General features: G+C 39.1%; 1 protein-coding gene across 1 annotated transcript in view; it reads left to right on the forward strand.

Annotated features, from left to right (window-relative positions):
• Positions 1 to 24810, forward strand: part of LOC18448878 (RIBOSOMAL RNA PROCESSING 5) — a 68324-nt gene that overhangs the window by 8763 nt on the left and 34751 nt on the right. Inside the window, exons 4-10 of the mRNA XM_088863401.1 lie at positions 11819 to 11998; positions 12145 to 12309; positions 22216 to 22315; positions 22638 to 22756; positions 22987 to 23109; positions 23244 to 23315; positions 24462 to 24554. Coding sequence (XP_088719527.1) covers positions 11819 to 11998; positions 12145 to 12309; positions 22216 to 22315; positions 22638 to 22756; positions 22987 to 23109; positions 23244 to 23315; positions 24462 to 24554 — 852 coding nt within the window. The remainder of the gene's footprint in view (positions 1 to 11818; positions 11999 to 12144; positions 12310 to 22215; positions 22316 to 22637; positions 22757 to 22986; positions 23110 to 23243; positions 23316 to 24461; positions 24555 to 24810) is intronic.

The raw sequence follows: 24810 nt of genomic DNA on the forward strand, positions 1-24810 counted from the left end.
AAACCCATGCTCTTTTTTGACGCTATGAATATTTTGCAGTTACAACTTCACTACAGTGTCATCTCTGGAAGCTCCATAATTTGCTGTGAAGTTATGAAAAAACTCATAGTAGATGATGGTCATTGTAGTGAAATGATTGAGAGTGCGGCCTTTTGTTCTTCTAGAGGTTTGAATGCTATTTGACATACAATGCTTTCCTTCTATATGTGTTGGTTGCTTAGTAGGTGTGGGCCTGAAGTGAAAGGTGGCCGTTAGGGTTGCTCATGTGGTTGGATTAAACACCAATATTCCTACCTCCTTTATGTTCCTTTTCATTATGCCTGTGAGTGTTATAAACTCTTTAGAGAGTCATCCTTTCTTTGATCTGATGAGGCCATCAAGCATAAATGCCACCTGGTTGCTTGGAAGAAAGTCTATCAACCTAAACACCTAGCCGCTTTAGGTGTTTGAAGCTTAAGATCCATCAACCTTGCCCTCTTAGACAAGTGGTGGTGGGGCCTTGCTACCCACGCGACCTTCTTTGGCGAGGGGTCATATCTAGCTAGTATGGGACTGACAATTTTGGTTTTTTCACTGCCAACCCAAAGCAAGTTCTTCTAGCATCTATATAAGCATCTAGCCATTCGGAGATAAATTCATGTCTTTCATTCAATTCAAAGCTAATAGAGGTGACGAATTCCCTTTTTGGAAAGATACCTGGGTTGGACATCTGCTTGTACAAGACACTTGGCGAGCCTTTTTCTGGTTACCAACCTTCCTAATGCCATTCCTGTTCAATCATTTGATTGTTTAGACGACAGGGACACCAACCTTAAGAAAACCTCTTTCAGACCTTGAAGCCAAATACCCGTTAAACCTGTTTCACCTGCTTCAATTTGTTTTTATTTTGCCTTCAGTGAACAATAAGAACATTTGGACCAAAATCCAGCCTGGTAGGTCGACTTTTTCTTCCATTGACCAAGCTCTCTCTAGTATTAATCCATATACCCACCCTAACTAAAGCTTGGATCAGCCCCCATACCAAGCTACAAGCCTTCTCCCAGCTAGTCATCTTTAACCATAGTCTTTCAATTGATTAGCTATAAAGGAGAGTGTTAAGATTGAGAGAGAAAAGAGAGAAAGTAAACTCAAACACAGGATAAAGAAAGTATATATGCCTTTTTGCACTATTCGAATCATGGGGCATTGTTACCTATATATACACAGATCCCTATGGGAGTTATAGTCCATTATGCAGACTGTTACATGGCTATTACAGTCCAATATGCAAGATTGTTATATTGTTGTTACATCCCATTATACAATACCCTTACATGCTCTTACAACCATTATGCAAGACCGTTACATGGCTATTACAGTCCATTATGCAAGACTGTTACATTGCTGTTACAGTCCAGTATGCAAGACTCTGACATGGCTGTTACAACTCGATTAGAGGCCTTAGTATGTTTGCCAATTGATTCTCAGATTGAACTAATGGAGTACATATTCTCTTTGAAGTGACCTTTTCTCTGACGAAGTGACAATCGACTTCAATGTGCCTGGTTCTTTCATGATATACAAGATTCAAAGCAATATAATTGCCGCTTAATTATCACAATGTAGAAGAATAGGAGCTGATATATTAACACCCATCTCTTGAAGAAGAGAACGGAGCCAAATCATTTTACACGTAGCACTTGCATTGCTTGATACTTGGCTTCTGCTAAAGATTGAGCTACAACACCCTGCTTCTTACTCTTCTAGGTTACTAAATTATCACCCATTGTCATAAAGTAGCCGCTGGTGGATCTTCGATCAAGAGAACACCTAGTCCGATTCGCATCGCAGAAACCTTGTACATCAAGGTGACCATGACTGCTATAAAGTAGCCCTCTCCCTAGAGCAGATTTTAATTTTTGTAAAATGCGATAATCTCCAAGTGATGGGAGTATGGTGCATGCATAAACTGACTTGCCACACTTATAACATATCTAATCTGGCCTTGTGCCAATCAAATAAATAAGTCTACCCACTAATCTCTGATATACACTAGGATTACTCAAAGGCTCTGACTGCTGATCATACAATGTTTGGTTAACCTCAATTGGATATTATGTTGGTTTGGCTCCAAGCAATCCTGTGTCATCGAAGATCAAGAGTATATTTTGAAACAAAAAAATACCTTAGTGACCTCTATTCCAAGGAAGTATTCAAATTTTCAGTGGACCAAGATCCCTGAATTCAAAAACACCCCCCTTAAAATTTTTCACTTTTTTGAATCTTGTGATGATTATTTCCTATGAGCACTATATCCTCCACATACACTATCAGTATTGTGGTAGAACAAGAATCTCTTTTAAAAAATACAGAATGATCTGAAACACTTCTCCAAATTCGCATTGACAAGTTGCCATACTGAATTTTTCGAACCAAGCCCGAGGTGATTGTTTCAATCCATATATAGATTTTCTCAATTTCCAAACCTTCCCTTTCTCTCACTGAGGATAAAACCCAGGAGGTAATGCCATATATACCTCCTCTTGTAGATCTCCAATAAGAAAAGCATTCTTCACGCCTAATTGGTGAATTGGCCATTTTCTGTTTACTGCAATATATAAAAGTACCCATGTTGATATCGATTTTGCTACAGGAGCCAAAGTCTCCTTATAGTCAACCCCATACAATTGTGTAAAACCCTTAGGCATGAGATGAACTTTGTATTTCTCAATCAAACCATCTAATTTGTGCTTTAGGGTATGCACCCACCTACATCCATCCACATGTTTTTTTGGTCGATCAATTATATCCCTAGTTTATTGCTTCTCTAAGGGAATGATTTCCTCAACCATGGCGGCCTTCCATTGTGGACGAGCCAATGCATTTGCAATTTTAGTGGGAATAGGAACATAGGGAGTAGAGTAAAGGTATGCATGAAAGGAAGGTGAAAGTGAAGCATAAGAAACAAACTTATTGATTGGATGACAAGCACAAGTCCTTTATTCTTTTCTTACAGAAATAGGAAAATTGAGTTGGGAAGGAATAGGGGTAAAAGGAGAAGTACCTGACGAGTCAACGAGTTGGGGTTGATCGTTTGCATAGACTTCCATTGCTCCTTTTCCGGAGGTACAATTTTAGCTATTTTCCCACTAGATTTCACCTGTTTCTTGGTTGGATTATTGGAGCTATTTCTAATCATTAGAGGAGGAAGAGGATTGTTGGGTGGCATAGTGGATGTCAAATCTCTTTGGTATTCTTAAAGAAGGTAAGATCCTTAGAGATGTATTTCCTTTTAGTTTCCAGACAGTACCACTTGTATCTTTTCTAAGAGTTCGAGTATATACTTGGAACACACATCTAGTAGATTGAGGTCCTAGTTTATTCCTAGCCGACCCCAAGGTATTGCACAAAGTAGACACAACCAAAGGTTTTTGGTGGAAGAAAAACACATGCGGTGCATGATGGAGAAGTTTGAAAAGATAAGCACCATCGGGAATAGGTGTAGGCATTCTATTGATTATATAGACAATAGTAAGGAGAAGTTTGAAAGGATAAGCACCATCAGGAATAGGTGTAAGCATTCTATTTATTATATAGACAATAGTAAGAACTGCTTCATCCCAATATGTTTTAGGAACCTTCATTCCCATTAAGATGTCTCTCACCACTTCTAACAGGTGTCTATTTTTGCATTCTGCCACCATTCAATTGTGGTATATAGGAAGACGATGTTTGAGTTTCTATACCATGCTCAAGAAAATAAATTTTCAGCCCATTTTATAGATACTCTTGTGCATTATCAGAAAGGAAAATATTTATTTGGGTCTCAAACTGGGCCTGAACCATTTTGTGGAATATTTTACTATCGAAGGCCCTTCTTCTCTACTTTTCATAAGATAGATCCAGGTATAACGAGAGTAGTCATTTATGAATGAGATAAAATACTGATATCCAAAAAAGCAATAACTGGAGCAGGCTCCCAAACATAAGAGTGAACAAGATGGAATGGCTTAGAACTTTTATCTTCACTAGAAGAAACATACGTCTAACAATATTTAAACAAGTGATAAGCCTCACATTGTAACTGAGGAACATTCAAAGAAACAAACTTATCTAAAAACAATATTTTAAAGATTTTAGAGACATGTGACCTAACGTGGTGTTCCACAAGAGAAGTTGCTCATGACTAGGAGACTCCGTGTTGAGTGCAGTGGTTGTGCATCCCATGTTGAACAGGTACAACCCATTGTCTTCACGACCCCCACCTATGTCTTCCTCGTTTTTAGGTCTTGAAAAACACGATGTGGGGGGTAAAATGTGACATTGCAGTTTAGTTGTTTTGTTCAGCTGCTAGCAGAAAGAAAATTGGAAGGAAAAGAAGGCACTTGTATTATGGAGGGTAAGGACAAGGATGACGAAAGTTTGTAAGTACTAGTCCAAGAGGCATTGGTCATGGACCCATCAACAAGTTTAACTTTAGTAGAAGCAAGAGAAAAAGACAAGAAACTAACTTTTTTGATCAGTCGTATGGTTAGCAGCCTTGGAGTCAATGATCCAGGATGTAGAAGAAATGGAGTTGGACGCATGTTTTGCAGTTGCATATGTACCTGATTGCTCTACTAGTGTCTTGGAACTGAGTGAAGCCTTGAGAGTAGTCAACTGAGGTTATAAATCTTTGATGGCTTGATCTCTTGGATTGAATTCATTGGGTTGTGTGTCTGAGGTTTCCTGCCCCTCAGTCGATACAGTATGAGTACTTGCATTCCTACGTTTCGGTCTTGTGTGGATGCAAGTCCCAACAATACTCTCGAGTGTATCTCCTCTTACCATAACGAGAGCATTTGAATTTCTCCTTTTCGGCAGGAGAGAGTGGGGCACAATTTGGTCCTTTTGTACCTGCTTTTCCTTGCTTGAAGCTTGTTGCAAAGGCTGGTCGTTTTGATTGGATGTTAGAGTTTTGTCCCTCTGCAATAGCCTTTTTGTTAGCCTCCCCTCTTACATAACTATAGACTAATTCAAGAGGGGGAAATTTGTCCTTTCTTAGAACTTGTACTCTCTGAAGTTCGAAGTTAGGATGTATGCTTGTTAAGAACTCAATGATTCTTCATCGTTCGGCCTGTTTTTAATGTCATCAATAGTAGGATTAATAGTCTGATAGTGTTCTAGTTCTTCCTACTTTTGCCTTAGTATCCCAAAGTACTCTTCCAAAGCCATTTCTCCTTGCCACAGATTCGCCATTTCACGATGCAGTTGGTAAAATCCTGGCCATATCATCTCGTTGTGAACATATCTTGGCTACTGCCTGCTATATATCCTTTGTAGCTTTGTAGTCTTAGGACACAACGTTTCCATGTTGATACTTGGCTGCATGGAATGAAAGAGCCGTGCCATTACCGTGAAGTTCTCACTTTCCCATTTACCACGGGATGGTCATTTGTGGCTGTTCTCTCACTTTTCCTATGATAGAACCCAATTTCCTCCGGTTTCCTCTGAACATTTTGGCAGATTGAGATCATTCTCAGTAGTTTGTCCCATGTAGCTTAAATGTAGCAATCATCCATCCTGGGTGGTCAAATTGACTGCTTCTCGAGGAAATATTGTCCTTGATTTCTGACACTTTCCTTCTCTCTTGAACTAGGAAACCCTGCTGCCCCCCCCCATGCTGGAATGTGAGATTGCTGGAAATATGAGGTTGTTGGAAATGTGATGTTTTTGGAAATATGGGGTTGCTGGAAAGAAAGAGTTTGGGAGTACTATGAGGTTGCTGGAAATGTGAGAATGCTGGAAATATGAGGTTGCTAAAAAAGAAAGGAGTTTGGGATGAAAGCTTACTTATCGGTAAAACAAAGTGAGATGAATTATACTGGAAATACGAGGTTGTTGATATATCAGAGCTTCAAGCCCAAGAATGAAAACAAATCATGATTCTTGGGTCATCGGAAGTATTGGATATCCTAGGGTTTCAAGACCTGCTTTGACACCATGTTAAAATTGAGAGAGAAAAGAGAGAGTAAATTTCAGTAAAAGATAAAGAATGTATAAATATCTTTCCGCTCTATTCAAATTGTGGGCCAATGTGCTCTATATACATAGATCCCTATGGGAGTTAACAACCCATTATGCAAGACTGTTATAACCCATTATGCAAGATTATTGTGGTTATTACAACCCATTATGCAAGACTGTTACATGACTTTTACACCCCATTATGCAAGACTGTTGCATGACTAATGCAACCCATTATACAAGATTGTTAGATGACTGTTACAACCCATTATACAAGATTCTTACGTGATTGTTACAATCACTATGGCGAGAATTGCCTGTAACTAATTGCTATAGTTTGCGTCTGGATGCTGAAGAAACATGTACCAATTACTTTCTCCAGTGTAGCATGGCGTCTACTCTCTGGGCCAAGTACTGAGAGTATTCAATTGGAAATGGATCACCCCACTCTCAACGGAACAACTTTTCTCTGCCTAGTTCTCCCTTCCTTACCCCAAATCCGGCTTGTTCGTCTGAAGAGTCTGAGTTTTGGCTATTTTGTTGGATTATTTTGGGGGAATGCAGTTCTAGAATTTTTAGGGCAAAAGTTATCTGTACCTGCTATTGCAGATTATGTTAGAAGTCTGACCATCTTTTGGGCGAGTAAACTATAAAGAGCTCAAACTATCACACGTGACACGTCATTAGGCACAAGCGCCCAAACGTAGTCAAGTCTATTTTGTGGATCCGCAGGCCATGGGACTGTCGAATTGAATAGAGATGGATGCTCTTTGGCAACGTGGGGCCTTATAGTTTCGGAGGTATCTTCGAAATTCTAAGCAAACATCTACTAATCTTTTCATTGCTACCTTGTTATAGGTTACTCCACCTAGGCCAAGGTAAATGCCAGTGTTTCAAAAAGCGTTAGGCTGGTGCTCAGAACCTAGGCGACCCAGTTGAATTTAAAAAGGTATCTATATAGAGTATACTCAAAATTACTTTTGGTTCCAAGGTAAAATTGAAATACTTGATTGAGGAATGAATCTATCCAAAGTATACTACACAGTAGCACACACTCCATAAGCTGAAAAGCATAACCATTAGTCGGTATAGATACTTAAAATTTACCAACCAACCAAATTACCAAACCAAAGTTACCAAATAGTATCAAACTAGTGGAACTACAAATCCACTATCCACAAAACACATTATAATATTACACCACCATGAGGAAGAAAACAAAAATGAAAGTAATATAAATACAAATACTTGAAGTCTCAAAAGAATCTTCAATAGACAATAGTTCAATCAAAGTTCAAAGTTTAATAATTATACAACATTCATCATTCATCATCAGAAAAACGAGGGTCAGCTGCATTGGCATCATATTCATCGGAGTTGTCACCCTCCTTGACATATTCGTCATCCTCCTCCGTCTCTTTTGAATCTGCCTCTTCTTCCTCCTCCACCCACGTTCTTTGTGCAGAAGATCTAGTGGCCTTAGGAGGGTCAACTGATGTCCCTGAAGCATCCATGACCATATCCCATGTCAATTCTTCATGCCCCTCGACCTCATCATCATCATCAACTAACCACTCCATAGCATTGTCCATATTTTTTGATCTAATGGGGTCTTCTTATCTCTCTCAGCAAGCTTGTCCTTCAAGAATTGATTATACTTGACATAGACTAGGTCATTGAGCCTCTTTGATTCAAGCCTGTTCCTTCTTTTTGTATGTCTCTAACAAAATCAAATGAAACTAATTAAAATTTAAGGTTCATGTATTATTAATACAATTATACAAATTACCCTTACAGCCTTACCCCTTCAAAAGTACTCCAATTGCGCTCACAACCGGATGAGGAAGTGGATAGGTTTAAGATCTGAATTTGTAAATTTGGAGAATTACACCCATATTGGCTCCACCAATGGGCTGCAAAGATATATAATAAAATCATAAATAAATAATAGAATTGTAAAAATGAAACTTGATTACTTGAACTTGATGAATTTAAGAATATTATTACTATGGTACCTGGATCAATTTTGGCCCTTTTCCTCATCGCCATTGGACTCCCAAAAGACTTTAATGAGCACTTGTAATTTACTAGCTCATCAGTGCATATAATATCTTGGATATCAGGATCGGGGACTAGCACATCTACACATTTATTAAATCTAGTCATAATTGTGTCATTTGTGTGTGTATCCTTGTCAACATAAAAAAAATCTTGGTTCAGATAATAACCAGCTGCATGCAATGGTCGATGTAGTTGCCTATCCCACTTCTCATCAATAATCTCCAAAACAGGCTTGTAGCAGCTCTCATCATTATCGAAATTTTGGGCTATCTCTCTTTTGCATTTCTCCATAGCCTATAGAAGGCTTGTCACTATCAACCATGCGAAGGACTTTGACAAGAGGAAAAAATACCTTAAGAGCGCCCTTCACCCTTTGTCAAAAAGCCTTAGAAAGGATAATATCTCTCACCTTCTTCCCAACCGATCCTTGGACCACTTGCATACTCTCCAGTCATCCGAGGTAAACATCTGCCTCAACTGCACTCTCCTTGAATGTATGCTATCTAGGCATAAGTACCAGGTCGCAAATCTCTTGACCCCAGGCCTCGCAATCTCTTACTTCTTTTTAAATCTACGCATCATGCTGAGGGTGAGATGGTGGCCATAAATGAAATTCGTAACTGACTTTGCCTTCATCACTGCACCTGATATCTCGGTTAAACCGCCAAGAGCCTCAAGCATGAAGTCTATACAATGTGCTGCACATGGTGTCCAAAAGATTCTAGGATAAGCTATGTGCAACAAATTACCTACAGCAACATTAGGAGCAGCATTGTCTGCGACAACCTGTACAACAAGATACTCCCCAACCTCCTTGATTCCCTTCTCTATAACTTGGAATATGTAATGGGCATCATGGATATGATCAAAGGCATCAATAGACATCAAAAAAACAGTCCCTAAATGACAATTCACAAGCAAATTCATTTGACTTCTTCTCTTCTTATCACTCCAAGCACTAGTCATAATAGAAACCCCATACTGAGCCCTAGGCATCATTCTTAACTTCTACAGCTTCCTTCATGACACTCACTGTCTTTTTCAAAAGAGGCTTTGAAAGCTCATATGGGGTTGGGGGTTTCATCCCAGGCCCAAATTGGCCAATTGCCTCTATTGCAGTATAGAAGCTGGTTAAGTGAGCAGTATTGAAAGGAATGCTCGCCTCATAAAACCATGTAGCAAGATAATAAGTAGCTATATCTCTCGCTTCCTTTTTTATTCTTTTTTCAATGGTGGTTTGCTTCTTTGTTTTCTCTCCTGCCACTTCAGAATCAGGCCGAGGCAAAAAACTATCCATAGGGCCTCTAACCCGAGGCTTCTTACTCCCAGAACTAGAAACAATTACAATTCCCTTTCCCTTTCCCTTTCCCTTAATAATAGATTGTTTTACTTCTTGACATCCCTCCCAATCCCATCCTCATCACTATCATCATCATCATCATTTATTTGAACCCCAGACCTAATCTCTGCTATGGAGGCAAATTTCTCATCTTTTTTCATTTTTACCATATTCAAAAAATTGGTTATTTCCTTTTTAACAGCATCAAGAGTCTTTTTACATGGGGCAACATCCTCCCTGATACCGGCAAGATGTTTCTTGAACTGATTTATGCTCCCTTTTGTATCCATCTCAGAAAATTTTTATCTTATGCAATTTCTATCATTAGAATCTGGGTTGTAGCCATATTTCCAACCAGGATCACCACTTCTATTAGATGTCGAAGAAGACATCTCAAAATAATACAATTTATACAAGCAAAACAATAAAAAAAAATCACTTACTTTGAGTTTGATTGCTCATTCTCCAAATTTCCACCCCAAAGATGCTTCTAAGGACTCACAATATTCTAAAAAAGACCTCAATAGATTTATAAAACATCAAAAATTAAATCTAATATCAATGGGTGATGTTTTGATCAATTTCTCATAACTTTGAATTGCCATCCTTATGAATTGCCAAGAAACTAGTTTTTTGGGGGATTTCTCTCTCTATAATACGCTCCAATAAGTTTTAGGTTTCAAATGAACCTAAAACCACCATTTTGGGCCCTTTAATCTAAAAAAAATGGACCAAAAATGCCCCCACCGAAGTGAATTTCTGCCCCCGGGCGGGGCGCAGGACCTGGGTGGCCGCCTAGCCGGTTTTCTGGGCGCCTGGCGGGCGCCCAGGAATTTGTGCTTCAAAATCGCCCAGGCCCCAAATTCCACCTAGGCGGCCGCCCAGGCGTTGGGGTTTTTTGAATCACTGGTAAATGCCCTACTAGACGGCTTAACGAGGTTCTATAAAAATTGGAACCAGGACTTCATAGTTGATGGTGATTCTAAGAACACCATAGGATGAGTCTAGATGAAATATTAGTATCCTTGGAAACTTGGTTCTGAAGCCAATACGACAGCGGTTGCTCTTGCCAGGTGGGGGCCTACTGAGGGTGGTTCCTCTACCATTGCTTGAATATGTTGGGGTTTGTGGCCTTTAAAGCCTGTGTGAGCATGTAAATAGTGGATTGTACACTTTAATTGGGAGTGTATGTGTTGGTTAATTGACCGAGGGTTGCAGTCTACGACCTTGGTCATGTTCAAAACCCTATCCCCGGGTATATGGTGCTACTCTTGAGGGTTTTCAAAGGGTTGTCCCTTGTTGAGGTCGGGATAGATGTCCAAGATGAATTTTAGGGCAAATAAGTGATCTATACCTGTTATTGCAGATTATGTTAGAAGTCTCAGCATCTTTCATTTTTTATTTTTGATAGGATTTTTTCCAATTACTTGCTGTAATTGATTAGTTTTGAATTAAATTTATCTGTGTAATTTTATTTCATAAATTTCTCTATTCTTAGTTAATTTTCAACATTGGCATTTATTTATTTTGATGAATATTGTTGTTTTGATAATCATTGAAATTCCTTCTTTTGCATCTTATTCTAACTTAATGGTTGGTAAAGTTTAGATAGAGATTTTCGGTAACTTGGAGGGGTACTCATCAACGAAATGTTGATTTGATTGGAAGTCGTATTTCAGCAGGAATTCTTGTTTAGAGTTTGAGAAGAGAGATTTTAGAAAAATTGGGGGAAAAAGGAGCCATGAAAATAATTGAAAATCACACTCTTATTTATTCTGCTGCAGTAATCTCTCTCTCTCTCTCTCTTTCTCTGCGTGCTTGCACCTGTGTGTGCGTGCATGTGTGCCTGTGCTTATGCCTGTGCCTGTGCCTGTGCCTGTGTGTCTCTGTGTCTGTGTTTGTGTTGTGTGTGTGCGCTTTCGTGGGTGTTTGTGTGGCCACTGTGGCCTTTAAGAAGTTGGAGAAGTAAGAGGCTGTTCATGCTTCAAGAAGAGAAAGAAACGAACTGGCAGTTGGCGCCGGGTGCTTGCTTACCAAGCTATCCTGGCCACTCTGGTTCTATTGATTTTTTATCTGGACTTCTTATTACATCTAGAGCTCATTGACATTCTTGCTTTTGGCAAAAGCATAGTTTCATGGAGGCATGTGAATTACTTGATGTTATTTGGATTTGAACTTAAGAGTTTTTGTATGAAGTGTCTCTTAGTTTTTGCTCATTATATCCATTTTTTTTATATGGTTGGTTATCCATCTGTTCAGAATGTGTTATGATTTTACTGTAATGAGTTGTGCCTTCACTTTTTAAAATTGTTATATTTATAGTGATCTAAAGATGTCTATACTTTTTTTTTTTCCGTTATAAATGTAAAATGAGCACATACCTTTAACTGCACATTCTTACAACTAAATTCTGGTGACCTTTTGATTCTGCAGAATGTATCCGTTGGAATGAAGATATGGGGAATTATTTCTGAAGTTAACGCAAAAGATCTCCTAGTTAGTCTTCCAGGGGGTTTGAAAGGGTTTGTTAAAGTAGAGGAAGCATCTGATCTCTTCTTAGAGAAAGGAGGAAGCTTGGAGAAGACCCGTGGTTCCTCTAGCAAGGAGAACAATGTGAGGGACCTTAACCAATCATTGTGTTGTTGCTATCCCTATTCCTGGCCCTTTTTTCTAATCTTTTTATAAATCTACAAGCACCATTAGTGTTGTGCTAGGGCTTATGTGTATGGATTCTCACGTTTGATTGTTTTCCTATGTAGGTGCTGGAATGTAATTTTTATGTTGGACAATTAGTCCCTTGCGTAGTTATCGGAGTTGCACATGATGATAAAAGAGAAGCAAAAGGAAGCAAAAGGATCTGGCTCTCACTACGTCTTTCATTGTTGCACAAGGGGCTTGCCTTAGATTCCATTCATGATGGGATGGTATGCTGTTTTATGTATTCACCCTTAGGGATAGCATTCATAACTCTTTCATCTTTGACTGGATGGTCCACTTGTAATCTTTCTCCTTTGCACTTATTGTTGTTTGTTTTTTAATATTGTCATATCATATTGTTTTGTTGTTTCATAATTTGGATGCTTAATTTTAAAGAATAAAAGTTCATTGAAAAACACTGTTAATGATGAAGGTTTTTGTTTTGGTTTTCTCACTCATTGTTTTTTCATATTAACTGTTGATTGAGAGAGACACATCATATGTTTTGTTAGGCAATAATCTAATTTCTAACAACTTCCTTTTTGCATTTCCTAAGCTTTTGTTGGCAACAACTTATAATAAATAGTTTCTTGAGGATTTAGAGTGTTATAAGAGATATCTTTCACAGGCAATACCTCTTTCTCTAGGGTTTTAGAGGGCATGGAAACCTAACTAGGGTTTGGAGGAACCCTTAGGAACAAATCAGGATTGGGCTTGAAGGCATAGAATCCTCCTTTGGTTGGGCATACCCATATTTCTTCTCCGAACAACAAAACCCTAATTATGGTTTCAATTTGGCTCCCTTATCAAAGTTTAGATGGCATGGCCCTATCTAGAAGGGAGGAGAGAGAAATGATTTTTTTACTAGAGAGAGAGAGAGAGAGAGAGAGAGAGAGAGAGAGAGAGAGAGAGAGAGAGAGATTTGGTACATGGAGGAGAGAGAAACGTGTGTTAAGAGAGGGGCTCAGTGTTGTTTAAATGAAACTTTTGAGACCATAAATGCAATATCCTTTTCACCTTATCCTTTTCACCTACTCCGAATGCTTGGGACAGGCAGACTCCCAGTATGCTGAAGCCATGGCCCTTCTTATGGGTCTCAAAAGTTTTAACCTTTCATGGGGCCCAATTTTGGTGGTGGAAGGAGATGCCCGAAATATCATTTCTTGGGCAGCAGGCACTACAACACCTCCTTGGTACCTTTCCACGATTTTTGATGAAATTGATTACATATGTAGGGATATGAACGTCTTATGGAATCATACTTGGCGGACATCAAACGAGTTCGCCGATCTTCTTGCTAAAGACGGAGCAAGGCACATGCAGAAGACCCCGCTTGGTCCATCTCCGTTTTTGCTATGGACCACAGTGGGCGCCTAGGAGTGTAGTTAGTCACATCTACTTATCTTGTAATCGGGCACTTTTATAAGCCCCATTTTTTGCTACACACAAGTACATATCTTGTAATCAGGCAGGTTAAAAGGTCATTTTTTGTATAGGGTCTCTAGGACCTAATTTTTTGACAAAGAGACCCGTCTTGTGGGTACTTTCGGTCCCACCTCTTCACTCTTCTTCTTTGTACTCTTACTCCATACAGCAATACAATGTTTAACTTTATCAAAAAAAAAAAAAATGTTGTTTAAATGAAACAAAACTATTTCCTACTTGGAGTAAGATTTCATCTAGGTATGTCTTATCTTATTTTTCAGCTTGAACTTTAGAATAATTAAAAAATCTATGGGGTGAGAGGTAACAAATTTGAGCCATCTGTCTCACAAATCAGCTATCATGATTTTGGGAGGATTATTAATAACTTTATCCCCTTATAATTTGACCCAAATCCAACTTCTATTTAAATTAGAATTTATAACTATTCCAAAAGTTTCTAATAGCTTTCCAAAATTTGTAGGAAGTCAAAATAATTAGAGTTTTGGTCAAACTAAACTCCTAATTAAAACAATCTTTTAATATTTAAAAGAATCCCTAAAATAATCTTTAACAAAAAAGACATGTCACATAAATAAAGAAAGAGGGTGTGCCACTCAAGAGAGATTAAGTGTTACCCCATAATGATCCATGTCCCAACCATGGGTGGCATACATGTGGGGCTGGATCCTGGGCCCCACATGTGCATTTCCAAATTTTAGAAATTACAAAAATACTCTTTTGAAGGATTTTACAGCAAAAAGAAATTTTAAAATTCTGAAAGTTTGTAAAAACTCATACAAATATTTCTAATACCAAAGTAAAATATTTTAGAAGTAGACTGATATCAATGAGTCAAAATTAGCGACAATAAGAATACTCTACTTGACCCAAGAACTGTGATCCACAACTGTTTTCTTATCCAACCCAACAAAGACCCACAATCTCAATGTAGGGGCTCTTGTGAAAGTTGTATAATAAATAGTTCAACCATGATTCTAGAATGTGGATTTTAGCCCCCTCTTTAAGAGCATGTCCAACAGTTGTCACCATCAGTACAAAGGGGGCTCTCTATGCACATGTACATGTGTCCCTTTATAGGGCTGCTTCTCAATAATGCGGCTGTCATTTGTACATGTTGTGCGGATTGTTGTTGAGGCTTTGGCCCTTACTCTCACGGCCCCATAACCGCACACAGGGGACCCCACAGTTGTCCTGGCCTACAAATATTATCCATGGGTATCTCTTCGACCTCAACAAGAGATGCCCTATTATAAACCCTTTTGGGTAGTACCACATGCCCAGGGGTAAAGGTTTTGGACATAATTAGGATCATAAAACATCTAACCCTTGGTCAATCAACACTTACACTTCTAGTGAAGTGCATATTTTAATATAAAAATATCACTTTTACGAGCTCTCTAGGCCTTTAAAGACCACAAAACCCAACAGGCACCTAGGGTGTTGGAGCACTAAAGTACTTCACTATGGAGCTCGTAAAAGTGATATTTTTATATTAAAGTACCTAGCTCGTCGAGGGCAAAAAAGTACTTTTCTCCATAGTTACCGGGATCTCCGCCCTTGCTGGCAATCCCTTGCAGAACCTCAATTCTCTCGATTCTGGAGTGGATCTTGTCTGAAACTCAATTTAGTGTTTTCGGGATCTCGCTCCATCTTATGAGGGAACAAGTTCCTCACAATTTAATTTCTTGTTCTTGAACATTACAGGATCTAGTTCCCTAGTCTTATGGTTCGTGCGCCAAAGTGCATTGGGATCTAGATTCCAAAATAACAGAACACAAGCATTGCCTTATATGGCATCCAGATCCCACCAATATGGGATCGCTTTAAAGTTCCTTATTTATTTCATAAAAGGACTAAGCCTACATGTTATTGGTTAACAACGTCGGGAGCTGCATTTTAAAGCCACGGATTCTTATTACCTACATGAGAACTTGTGTTCTAAGAAAATGGAGCTCGCTCCTATAAAAGTTATTCCTCGCTCCATAATATTTTGGATCACTTTTAGTAATGCGTCCCTTGAGTTAAGAAACTAAAAAAATACTCTTGGAAACTTCGCTTCTTATGTATAAGATCTCGCACCTTTATATAATAATTCTCGATCCTATGTAATAAAGGAGCTCTATCCCCAACACACATGAACCTCGATCCCTACCTTTGAGGTTGTACGGGCATCGATCCCTAATACAGGGATCTTCAGTATAGCTTCGATCCGTCGATCCTAAAACCGTTCCTGTTCCTGTTCCTGTTCCCAACAACTATGCTTTTCTCCCTTAAAAAAGGGGGGAAAGGGTAGCTTTGGGGGGGGGGGGGGGGGGGGAGGGGGGCCCGCAATATAGCCCCTATGTACCCCTAGTTATACTAAAAAAAAAGTGTAAGCCCGTTTAAAAAAAATAGTTAAGGCTTGGAAAAATAGCTAAGGACTTTTCTCGCTAATAGGCCCATGTGCTCTCTATGTGTAAGAAGAAGAGGAAAAAGAAGACGCCTTGCAATTGTTCGATGCAGAACCTCTTTCTTGCACATGCATACAAAAACACACGCGTGGACCTATATGCTGTCGCTCTACATATAAAAAGAACAAAATGAAGAAGATGGCTTCAACTGTTCAATCTGAGGTGCGCCCCCCCCCCCCCCCCCCCCCCAGTCCCCCTCTCACAAACTCGTTCTATCTCTCTACTTATAAAAGAGGAAAAAGTAGAACATGTTTTCCAAGTGCACTCAATCAAGTTCTTCTTGCTCTTCTTTGCAAAATACATTATTGGTTGAAAGATCAAAGATCACACCTGCATATTTTAGAGAGAAACCAGTCAGAATATTGATTTTGGGAAATGGTTGCAGAGATGTGTTACTGTTTCTGGCTTTTTGGTTTTGGGCGTATATATTTAACGAGCTCGTAGAATAAAAAAGGGGTTATGTTTTGAATTTGGAGGGTTTTGAACAAAGAGGCAGTCATCTTCTGTTGCTTCTTCGAGGTCCATGATTTAATTGACCCCCCACCCCCCCCCCCCCCCCCGCAATCAGTCCTTGACCTTGTCTTTGGGGTCCACCAGTCTCTTCCCAATCGTCGAACCCCCGCCTGTCCCTTTCCGAAGTTCTATGCCTTTTAGGGGATGCATAACTACATGAAGTCTAGGATGTTTATAGTTCAAGAAAACAAAAAGTGGATAGAAAGTAGGCTCAAAAGAGTGTGAGTTGCTTTATAGAAAAAGGACAATGAACAAAGAAGTGGGGACGCCGTATCTTTAAATTTTGTTGAATCGACTTGCACTCACTCTCTAATAAGAGCCTGTGTCTTGACTAAGCCTATAGGACTCAGCTTGCCTAGCTGATTCAAAACGACTTGCCTTGGACATAAGTGTTGGTTAATGACAAGTTATGGTTGACTTGCAGCTATTGGGGTTTGTGGCCTTTCAAGGCTTTTAAAGCATGTGAAAATAAATATTTTACAGTGGGTGTTCACACTTCAGTTGGAGTGTTGATTGATCTTGAGGTTGGATGGTCTATGGCCCATGGTCATGTCGAAAGCCCTTGGCACTGATGCTACCGTTGAGGGTTTCAGTAGGTTTTCCCTTGTTGAATCGAAGAGATGCCCAGGTATGATGATGAGAGCTTGGAAGCTGCTGGGTTTTTGTGTGCTGTTGCGGGCCTATGAGGGAAAGGGCCAAATACTCAACGGCCATCCCATGGCACGCACATAACAATCACATGTTGGGAAGCAACCCTATAGAGAGGGAACTGTGTACATGTGTATAATAGAGTGTCCCCTTTGCACTGTGGTGATATGTGCATATGTGAATCCTTATGGATATGACTTGCTCTTTGTAAGGGGAGCGGAGGGGAGGGGAGTGGGGGGGGGGGCGGGGGGGGGGGGGGGGGGGGATCTGTGATCCACCTACTAGGTTCACAGTTCTGTCATTTATGGGTCAGCTTTGATGGGTCAATCATGAGCCTCTTCTATTGATTGTGGCTCATGAGTTCTGTTGGGTTGGTTTAAGAAGATGGTTTTGGATCATGAATTCTAGCAAAGATGGAGTGCCCCAGAGATGTTACTTATTCCTGACATATTGGTACCAATTCACTTCTAGTTTTGTATTATTTGTATTTCAAAATTTTTAGAATGTCATAAATACTATTTTTAAACGTTATTAGTTGGTTTTGTGGTTTTGAATAATGTTCACAATTTGAATAAATTTATTTATACATAAAAATCCCTAAAAGGGTATTTTTAAGAATTTCAAATTTATGAGGGGCTTTGTGGGGCCTACTTGGGGGGCCAGGGGCCTAGGGCCGAGCCCCACAAATTGGAGATCCCGCATGGGGGAGGATGTGGGCCCCACAAGGCCCATATGTCCAATCCATTAGATGCCCCTTGGAATTCTATTATTCGTTATGGTCAAAATTCTTAAAGATAACCTTTTAACAGATTTAGTTGGTTATTGTTTGACCTCTTTGGTCTTGACTTTGATCTTGTTGGCTCTTAGTTTCTAAAGTAATTGGAAATTATTTCTATCTGAGAAAGAGTTCATATTTCATGGGAATATGGAAGATCTAATTCTAGTCTTAGTTGAAGTGGATATGGGTCAATGATATTGAGGGATAATAGATCTAAGATTCTTCTTTGATCATTATGACTGATCTAAGAAATGGGTGGCTCAGATTTAATTCCCTCCTCAACTCACAGATTACCTAGACCTCCTTAGTCAAATTTGAGTCCCTTTAGAAGCTGGCATATCCTAGGCCATGAGGCCCTAAATAATGGGGGGAGCCCCCTTGTTTCCCACCATTTGTTCTTGTAGAGGACTCTCTCTCTCTCTCTCTGACCCTCCCCCGCCCTCCTCCATGCCACTCTCTTTCTAGCCTCTTTGCTCTTGGATAGGTGACACCCCACCTAGTAAGGCAGGGCCATAAGAGGTTGGCGCGCCACCTGGCTAGGCTGAGAGCAGGCACGCCCAACCCAGTTGTTTGTAGTGGTTTCAACTTTAAGAGTTGAAAAGAAACCTTGTTTTATTCATGCTCCCAGCCCCAATTTTGTGAGAGGGTATTGCCACAGGTGCTTCCCAGATTTGGGAGACTCAAGCAGGGCCAAGGATCAATGCGCCATCGATCAAGTATACGGGTGTGGGTTGTGCTAAGTCCTACAGGGGTGACCCTAGGCAAAGTTTAGATAAGTCTTCTCAGCTTTTTTTTTTTTTTTAATGTTTTCAGTTTAATTTTAAGTTTATTGTTCTTGAGTAGGATTCCTATTTGAATTATGATTCCTATTTGACTTAGAATTCTACTTGTATTGGAATTCAGCTTATGGATAAAAGTTTTTATTTTTCTTTAAGGCAGTAAAACTTAATGTCCATTGGTTATATTTAGGTTTTATTTCCTGCTTCTGTTGTTTAATTTGGCGTTGTAAATAAAGACAAAAGAGAAAATTTCCGTACATAGGTCGTGTCTGGAGCAGAGTCTGAGTTTTTGACTGCTGGGGAATATAAGAGATGATTCAAAGTCTAAGGAATATGGGCGAGATCTGAAGAGTGGTGGGAAAGGAGGGCTTAGGGAAAAGGGGTGGATGCGTGGGTGGGTGGGTGGGTGGATGGGTTGAGAAAGGGTCCATGGCCTCATGGTCTTAAATGCTAATGCCAAGCCTTGCGGAGCCTTCCCAATTCCTTCATTTTGCAATGTATTTACCTCTGAATTGGTACTGCAGAGTGAGAGATTGAAGTAACTTGTTTCGCTTCATCTGACGCTGTCAGCCATAGTCTGGGCCTAGATATCTGGCGACTAACCCCACTAAGAGTGGCCCTTAGACCTCCTAATAACGTCAAGGGAATCCCTCTGAACCATCAGTTTGTCGAACACGATTGAGGGAGAACTGTTAATGAACATCCATAACTCTGGTAACTCAGAATTTGTGATAGGCTAGAGCTCTTGCTTCACAAATCCCTCTCACATCTTGGAACTCTAAGTACGAAAGCTTATTTAAAGATCCTGTTGTTCCTCTTTAGCCTTGTTCCCTATAAGTTGTCGATGAGGGAGCATTAGGAAATATGGTGGCTTTGTATCAGTTAATTAGTTACAGCAAGACATTAGAGCTTTAACTTCTTGTGGAATCACCCTGCAGATTCCGGACGTGGCAAAGAAAAACTCCACGGGGAAGGTAGACGATAGAAAGAGATGATTATGCTTTTGTGTGCTTTTTAACATGCTAAAATTTTTAGTAATTGGAATCGGCATTGCTGAGCTCGAGGGTTGCCACTAGATCTGGTGTCATGTTTTTGAAACTTGAGAGGCTCGGTGTTGGAACTCTGAACCTTCATGAAGCGCTTTGGTTAAACACCTGATGGGCCTGATTGAGAAGAACTTGCTTTCGCCGAGTCTACCCATCACACCTACAGATCTAGATAAAAGTAGTCTGAGCAATCTTTATGTTAAGTCCTCAATCAACAAACACAAAATCCCTTGGACCTCTCTGAAATACGTTCTTGACATTGATGTAGGGCTTGGCAGTAATTTGATTAAGTATCAGCGAAAGGTAGAGGTGGAATCCGCCATACTAGACGTCCACCAAAAAAGAATTCTAAAATTGTCCTGATCTTAAACCTGAACCTCCTTAAATTGGGGGCAGCGAATTTAATGGCCATCCACACCCCTGATTCCCTAGCATACTTAGCTAAACACTAGGACCCATATTACCTGGCAGCCTTTTTAAACGTCTCATAGACAACCCTGATTTGGCCATTTGCCTATTTTGTTTTTATTGGTATAGCTAGTTACTTGATCCTATGGCTACCAACACTTCTTGTTATACTATTTTTCAGTGATCTGCAAGACGTCGTTTTGTGAAGAGAATACTTGATAATAAACAAAAGGGTAAAGGATGGTACACTATTTACATTTTGTTCTTTCTGGAATTTTGTGGAGACTCTGACGGAGTGCTTTCTTTCTTCATTTCATAGGTTCAGTCAAGTATGTTTCCATATGGTGCTATGTGGGAACAAGTTGATAGAAATGTATTTATCTAGAGTGAACAACCAAAAATTGATTCTCAAACATGACTGCTCCTTAAATAATTATTTATTATTTATTTTGTTTTGCTCCTCAAATATATGCTTCTCACTGAATTGTTGTTTTGATTTCATGAGATTCGATGTTTCCTGCCTTTAGCCTTGAGAGATCTAACTGCACATGTTTAGATAAAGTCCTTTCGATAGTTTAGATTTATATGCCGGGAGTGATAGAATGATAGTGTGAAGTGAATGGCTGAACATTGTACACTATTTTTGATAGTTTGTCTCGATTTTGACATTTGTATTTGGGGAATGATCCTCCTGTGTATTTTCAATACACCTTGATAGTGTGTATGTGAATTCTAGACCGTCCATTTTAAATCTCATCCCATCTAATAAATGTCAAAACATGATAACTCTTAAGGTCTTCTAACTCCAATTATACTTTTACCTTTTTGCCCTTCTCTTATCCCATTCAAACCACCAATTTCTCTCCCCCGTTTCTCTCTCCCCCTTTTTCTCTCTTCCCTACTGTCATCCTATTTCTCTTTCCCTCTTTTCTCTCTCCTGCTTTCTCTCTCTCTCTCTCTCTCTCTCCTATGGGTGCCAAAGATCCATCTACAGAGGCCTCTCTCTCTCTGTCTCCATGTATGGGGTCTCTCTCTCTCTCTCTCTCTTGAGTAGAGCCATCAAAGGAAATGAATGCTATATCTCTCTTCCCGTTAAAACCTCATCTGCCCCTCTCCTCCCTTTCTCTTTCTAGCACTTTCACCCCCTATCCAATGCGATGGGTTTCTTTGCTGCTGCAACTTCAAAGGTTGCTGTCCTGAAACTTGAGTGGTGATATTTGTATTAGGGCGCATTAGATAGATGAATGATAGAGATACTCAGTCAAGGAAGAGGAATTAGCAGAGATCTAGTAGAGGCTTGGTTTTTCCTATTTTTCTCTTATTAATGGAGAAGAAAAGGAAGTGCAAACACAAAATTGCAGGGGCTTGAGTTTCCCTTTCATAGATAATGTAGAGCAAGGGAGAGAAAACACAAGGTTGGCTGGGTAGTTTCCCAACCTACAAATACTTGAAAAGAAGGGGCAAAATGTTTTTAAGAATTGCAGCATGTGTGGAAAGAGGGTGCAGCACCTAAGTTCTTTTAATGGTTGAAGATGGTGACAAAGAGGGAGAAAGGCCGAGATTCATGAAGGGGTAGCTTCTCTCTTTAGCGGATGTATGTGTGGGTTTGTAGAAAGAGATATATGGGTTTCTCAACATAGCTTTAGGGAGCAACACATGGTTTTTAATCTTGCTTTGTAGAGATATTGCAAGCAGGGGAATGTCTGGTTTTGAAGAGCGAGATGCGGAAGAGAGAGGTCTGAGTTAGAGAGAGAAGCGAGAAAAAAGAGGTGTTGATGGGTTCTTTTTGTTACAATTAAGAGAAGGAGAATGAGAAAAAAGCAATGGCCCATGGAATTTTTCAAAAGAAAGGGTATGGAATTTTTTTTACATTGTAACATGGCGTATTGAAAATTCATAGGATCATTCCCCTTTGTATTTTTTTTCAAAGTTTCTGGGAAGGCTATGAAATCTTTTCCAGGTTTCTTGTTTGTTTCTATTTAAATGTTTTTGGTGTTTGGTGATAGGGTTCATTCGCAGATCAAATTTTTTTTATTGTTTCTTTTATGTTTTTCATGCTATGTAGGTACTCATGGCATGTGTGAGAAGTGTTGAAGATCATGGTTATATTCTTCATTTTGGAATCTCATGTTTCACTGGATTTATGCCAAGAAGCAGCAAAATTGGTATTAATATTACCCTCGCTATGTTCTTTTTTTCTATTTTTAGGTTTTCCTACAACTTGTCATTGCTGTTGATGCATCTCATTCGTGCCTGATTTCATTTCAATCATCATTTTCTTTTTGTCTATTTTTCAATCATAAAATACTTTTCCCTTGTGCTTTGGAACATCCCTTTCTAGGTTTAGGGCAGTAGCAATAAGATAGTAATTACTTCTAGAATTTCCATACATATTGGTTAATTATAGAAAGAATCATTGCCCGATATATTGGATTGCGTGCATGGTGGAACAAGGTGACTTGTTTAAGTAATGCTGTTTTGCTGCAGATGATGCTGATGCCATGATGAATAGAGGTCATCTACTACAAGGTGTGGTTTCCAGTGTTGATAGAGTTCGGGGAGTTGTTCACTTGAGTTCTGATCCTGATCTAGTAGCCAATGGCTTGGTAAGCATGGGACTACACACCTATTTGCCTATTCATGTCTTTTTTCTTTGGCAAATGATGTTTTATTTGTGTCATATAAATGAATTATTGAATTCCATGAAGTTCAATATTTTTCTGTACATGGCTTAGCATTTTACCTTACAGCTGTCCTTTCTTTACATCGCAAATTTTGTTCTTTTCTCCTTCAATTGCAATTGATACAAGACATTATCATGTTAAATTTTCTCTAGGCTAAAGATCCTAAAGGATTATCAATTGATATGCTTGTCCCTGGGATGATGGTTAATGCTCGTGTCCAATCGATGCTTGAGAATGGCATCCTGTTATCCTTTCTTACTTATTTTACAGGAACTGTAAGTATCATCTTTTGTTGGTTGTCTCTTGCTCTGAGTTATTTTGACAGTTCCTTTTGAATGCAATTTTGTATTGATAAAGATTATTATGTTGATCCGGTTCCTTTTTTTTTTTTGTGGATTATGATCTACAGGTTGACATCTTTAATATGCAAATTCAATTTCCTAGTGCCACTTGGAAGGATGACTTTGATCATTCTATGAGGGTATAGTAATTCTATGGAATATATATCCGTACTGTTTTATGTATTTTGTGTTACTACTTGGAAAGATGTGCTTTCTGTTGCCTGCTTCAAAAGTGGTTATGATGAAATGTGATAAAGTTCTGGTTTCCTCGTAATTTGCAAGTCCTTAGCATTTGATTATTTTGCTGTACTTGTTCCTGTCATGGGTCAATGGATTCAATTCTTATCAAAATATGCTTTCTTCCCTATTTAGAAGGAACGTCAATAAATACAAAAAAAATTCTAAAAAATCTAAAAAAATAGGTTAATGCATATAAAAACTATGGAGGTGATATATGTGATAGTAGGTATTTAGTTTATTCATTCACTCCAAAAGTATTAGCTCTCGGAGATTCTGTATCCACTATCCCTTGATAGAAACCAGAAACTTGAAACTAGCTTCATAAAACATTCAACAATCAACTACCATAAGCACAAATCTGCGACCACAAACTTTAAAGTTACAAAATATTATATACTAAAAGTCCATGAAGATTAAAGAGTTTAAAAGTCAAGCTCAAGAGGAGTCAATGCAATCATCGTCATTTCTCAAGTTGATTTGTTCTCACAAGTTCGCCTAAACTTCCTCAAATCAACATCCAAAAGATACAAATCAACAATCAAGCATCAACAAATGCACAAATCAAAGAACTTCAACAAATAAAATTTCCACCAATTTTTTTTTTTTTTTTGATTCAATCGCTTCAATGAAAGCCAAAAATGTGGCTGAAAAATGATGTTTGGGGGGTTTAAGACCCCCTCCCAAACCCTTTCCCCCCATTTTCGAAGGTCAAAATGATCTTATTACCCCCCCCTACCTGAGGGGTTCAGTTTCTAAAATATGGCAGACATATTATGTGGCCTGATGCGCTTGATGCGGGATGCGGTTCTGATGCGACGCATATGCAGGCGCATCTCTCCAAATCGCATATCCGGGCATGTGCAATGTACTGGGCAGCACATAGCACCTGATGCGGCCGTATTTTAAAACACTAATTGAGCAATGATTATTCTGTTCCGTCACATGTGTTATTGTTATCTTTAGGTGTAATATTGATGCTTCATTTAGTTTTTTTATATTCTCTATCTTTTCTTTAATTGTTCTGATATACTGTGGTTACTGGTCAGGTAAGAGCTCGGTTACTATTTATTGATCCTACTACAAGAGCTGTTGGTCTTACCTTGAATCCTCATCTTATTCGTAACAAGGCGCCTCCTGTTGTAAGTTGAAATGCGGCTTTTATTCCAACCTGTTTCCTGGATCACGATATGCATATGTTTTACAGGGCAATGGTGCCTCCAAATAGTAATCTTATTCTCCATTTCTTATTAGTTGGAAACATAACAGTATGTTGCTTTAGTTTAGGTGTATCATGGACTTCCATGCCTAATCTTAAAGCTTATGAGTTTATGGAATTATTATGGTTATAGTTTGTGCTCATATGTGTGTCCTCTAGTATATGTTGCGAGGAAATGG

The sequence above is a fragment of the Amborella trichopoda genome, chromosome 3, assembly GCF_054954075.1.
Source record: "Amborella trichopoda isolate Santa Cruz 75 chromosome 3, AtrichopodaSantaCruz75HAP2 v2.0, whole genome shotgun sequence".
Taxonomy (NCBI): Eukaryota; Viridiplantae; Streptophyta; class Magnoliopsida; order Amborellales; family Amborellaceae; genus Amborella; species Amborella trichopoda.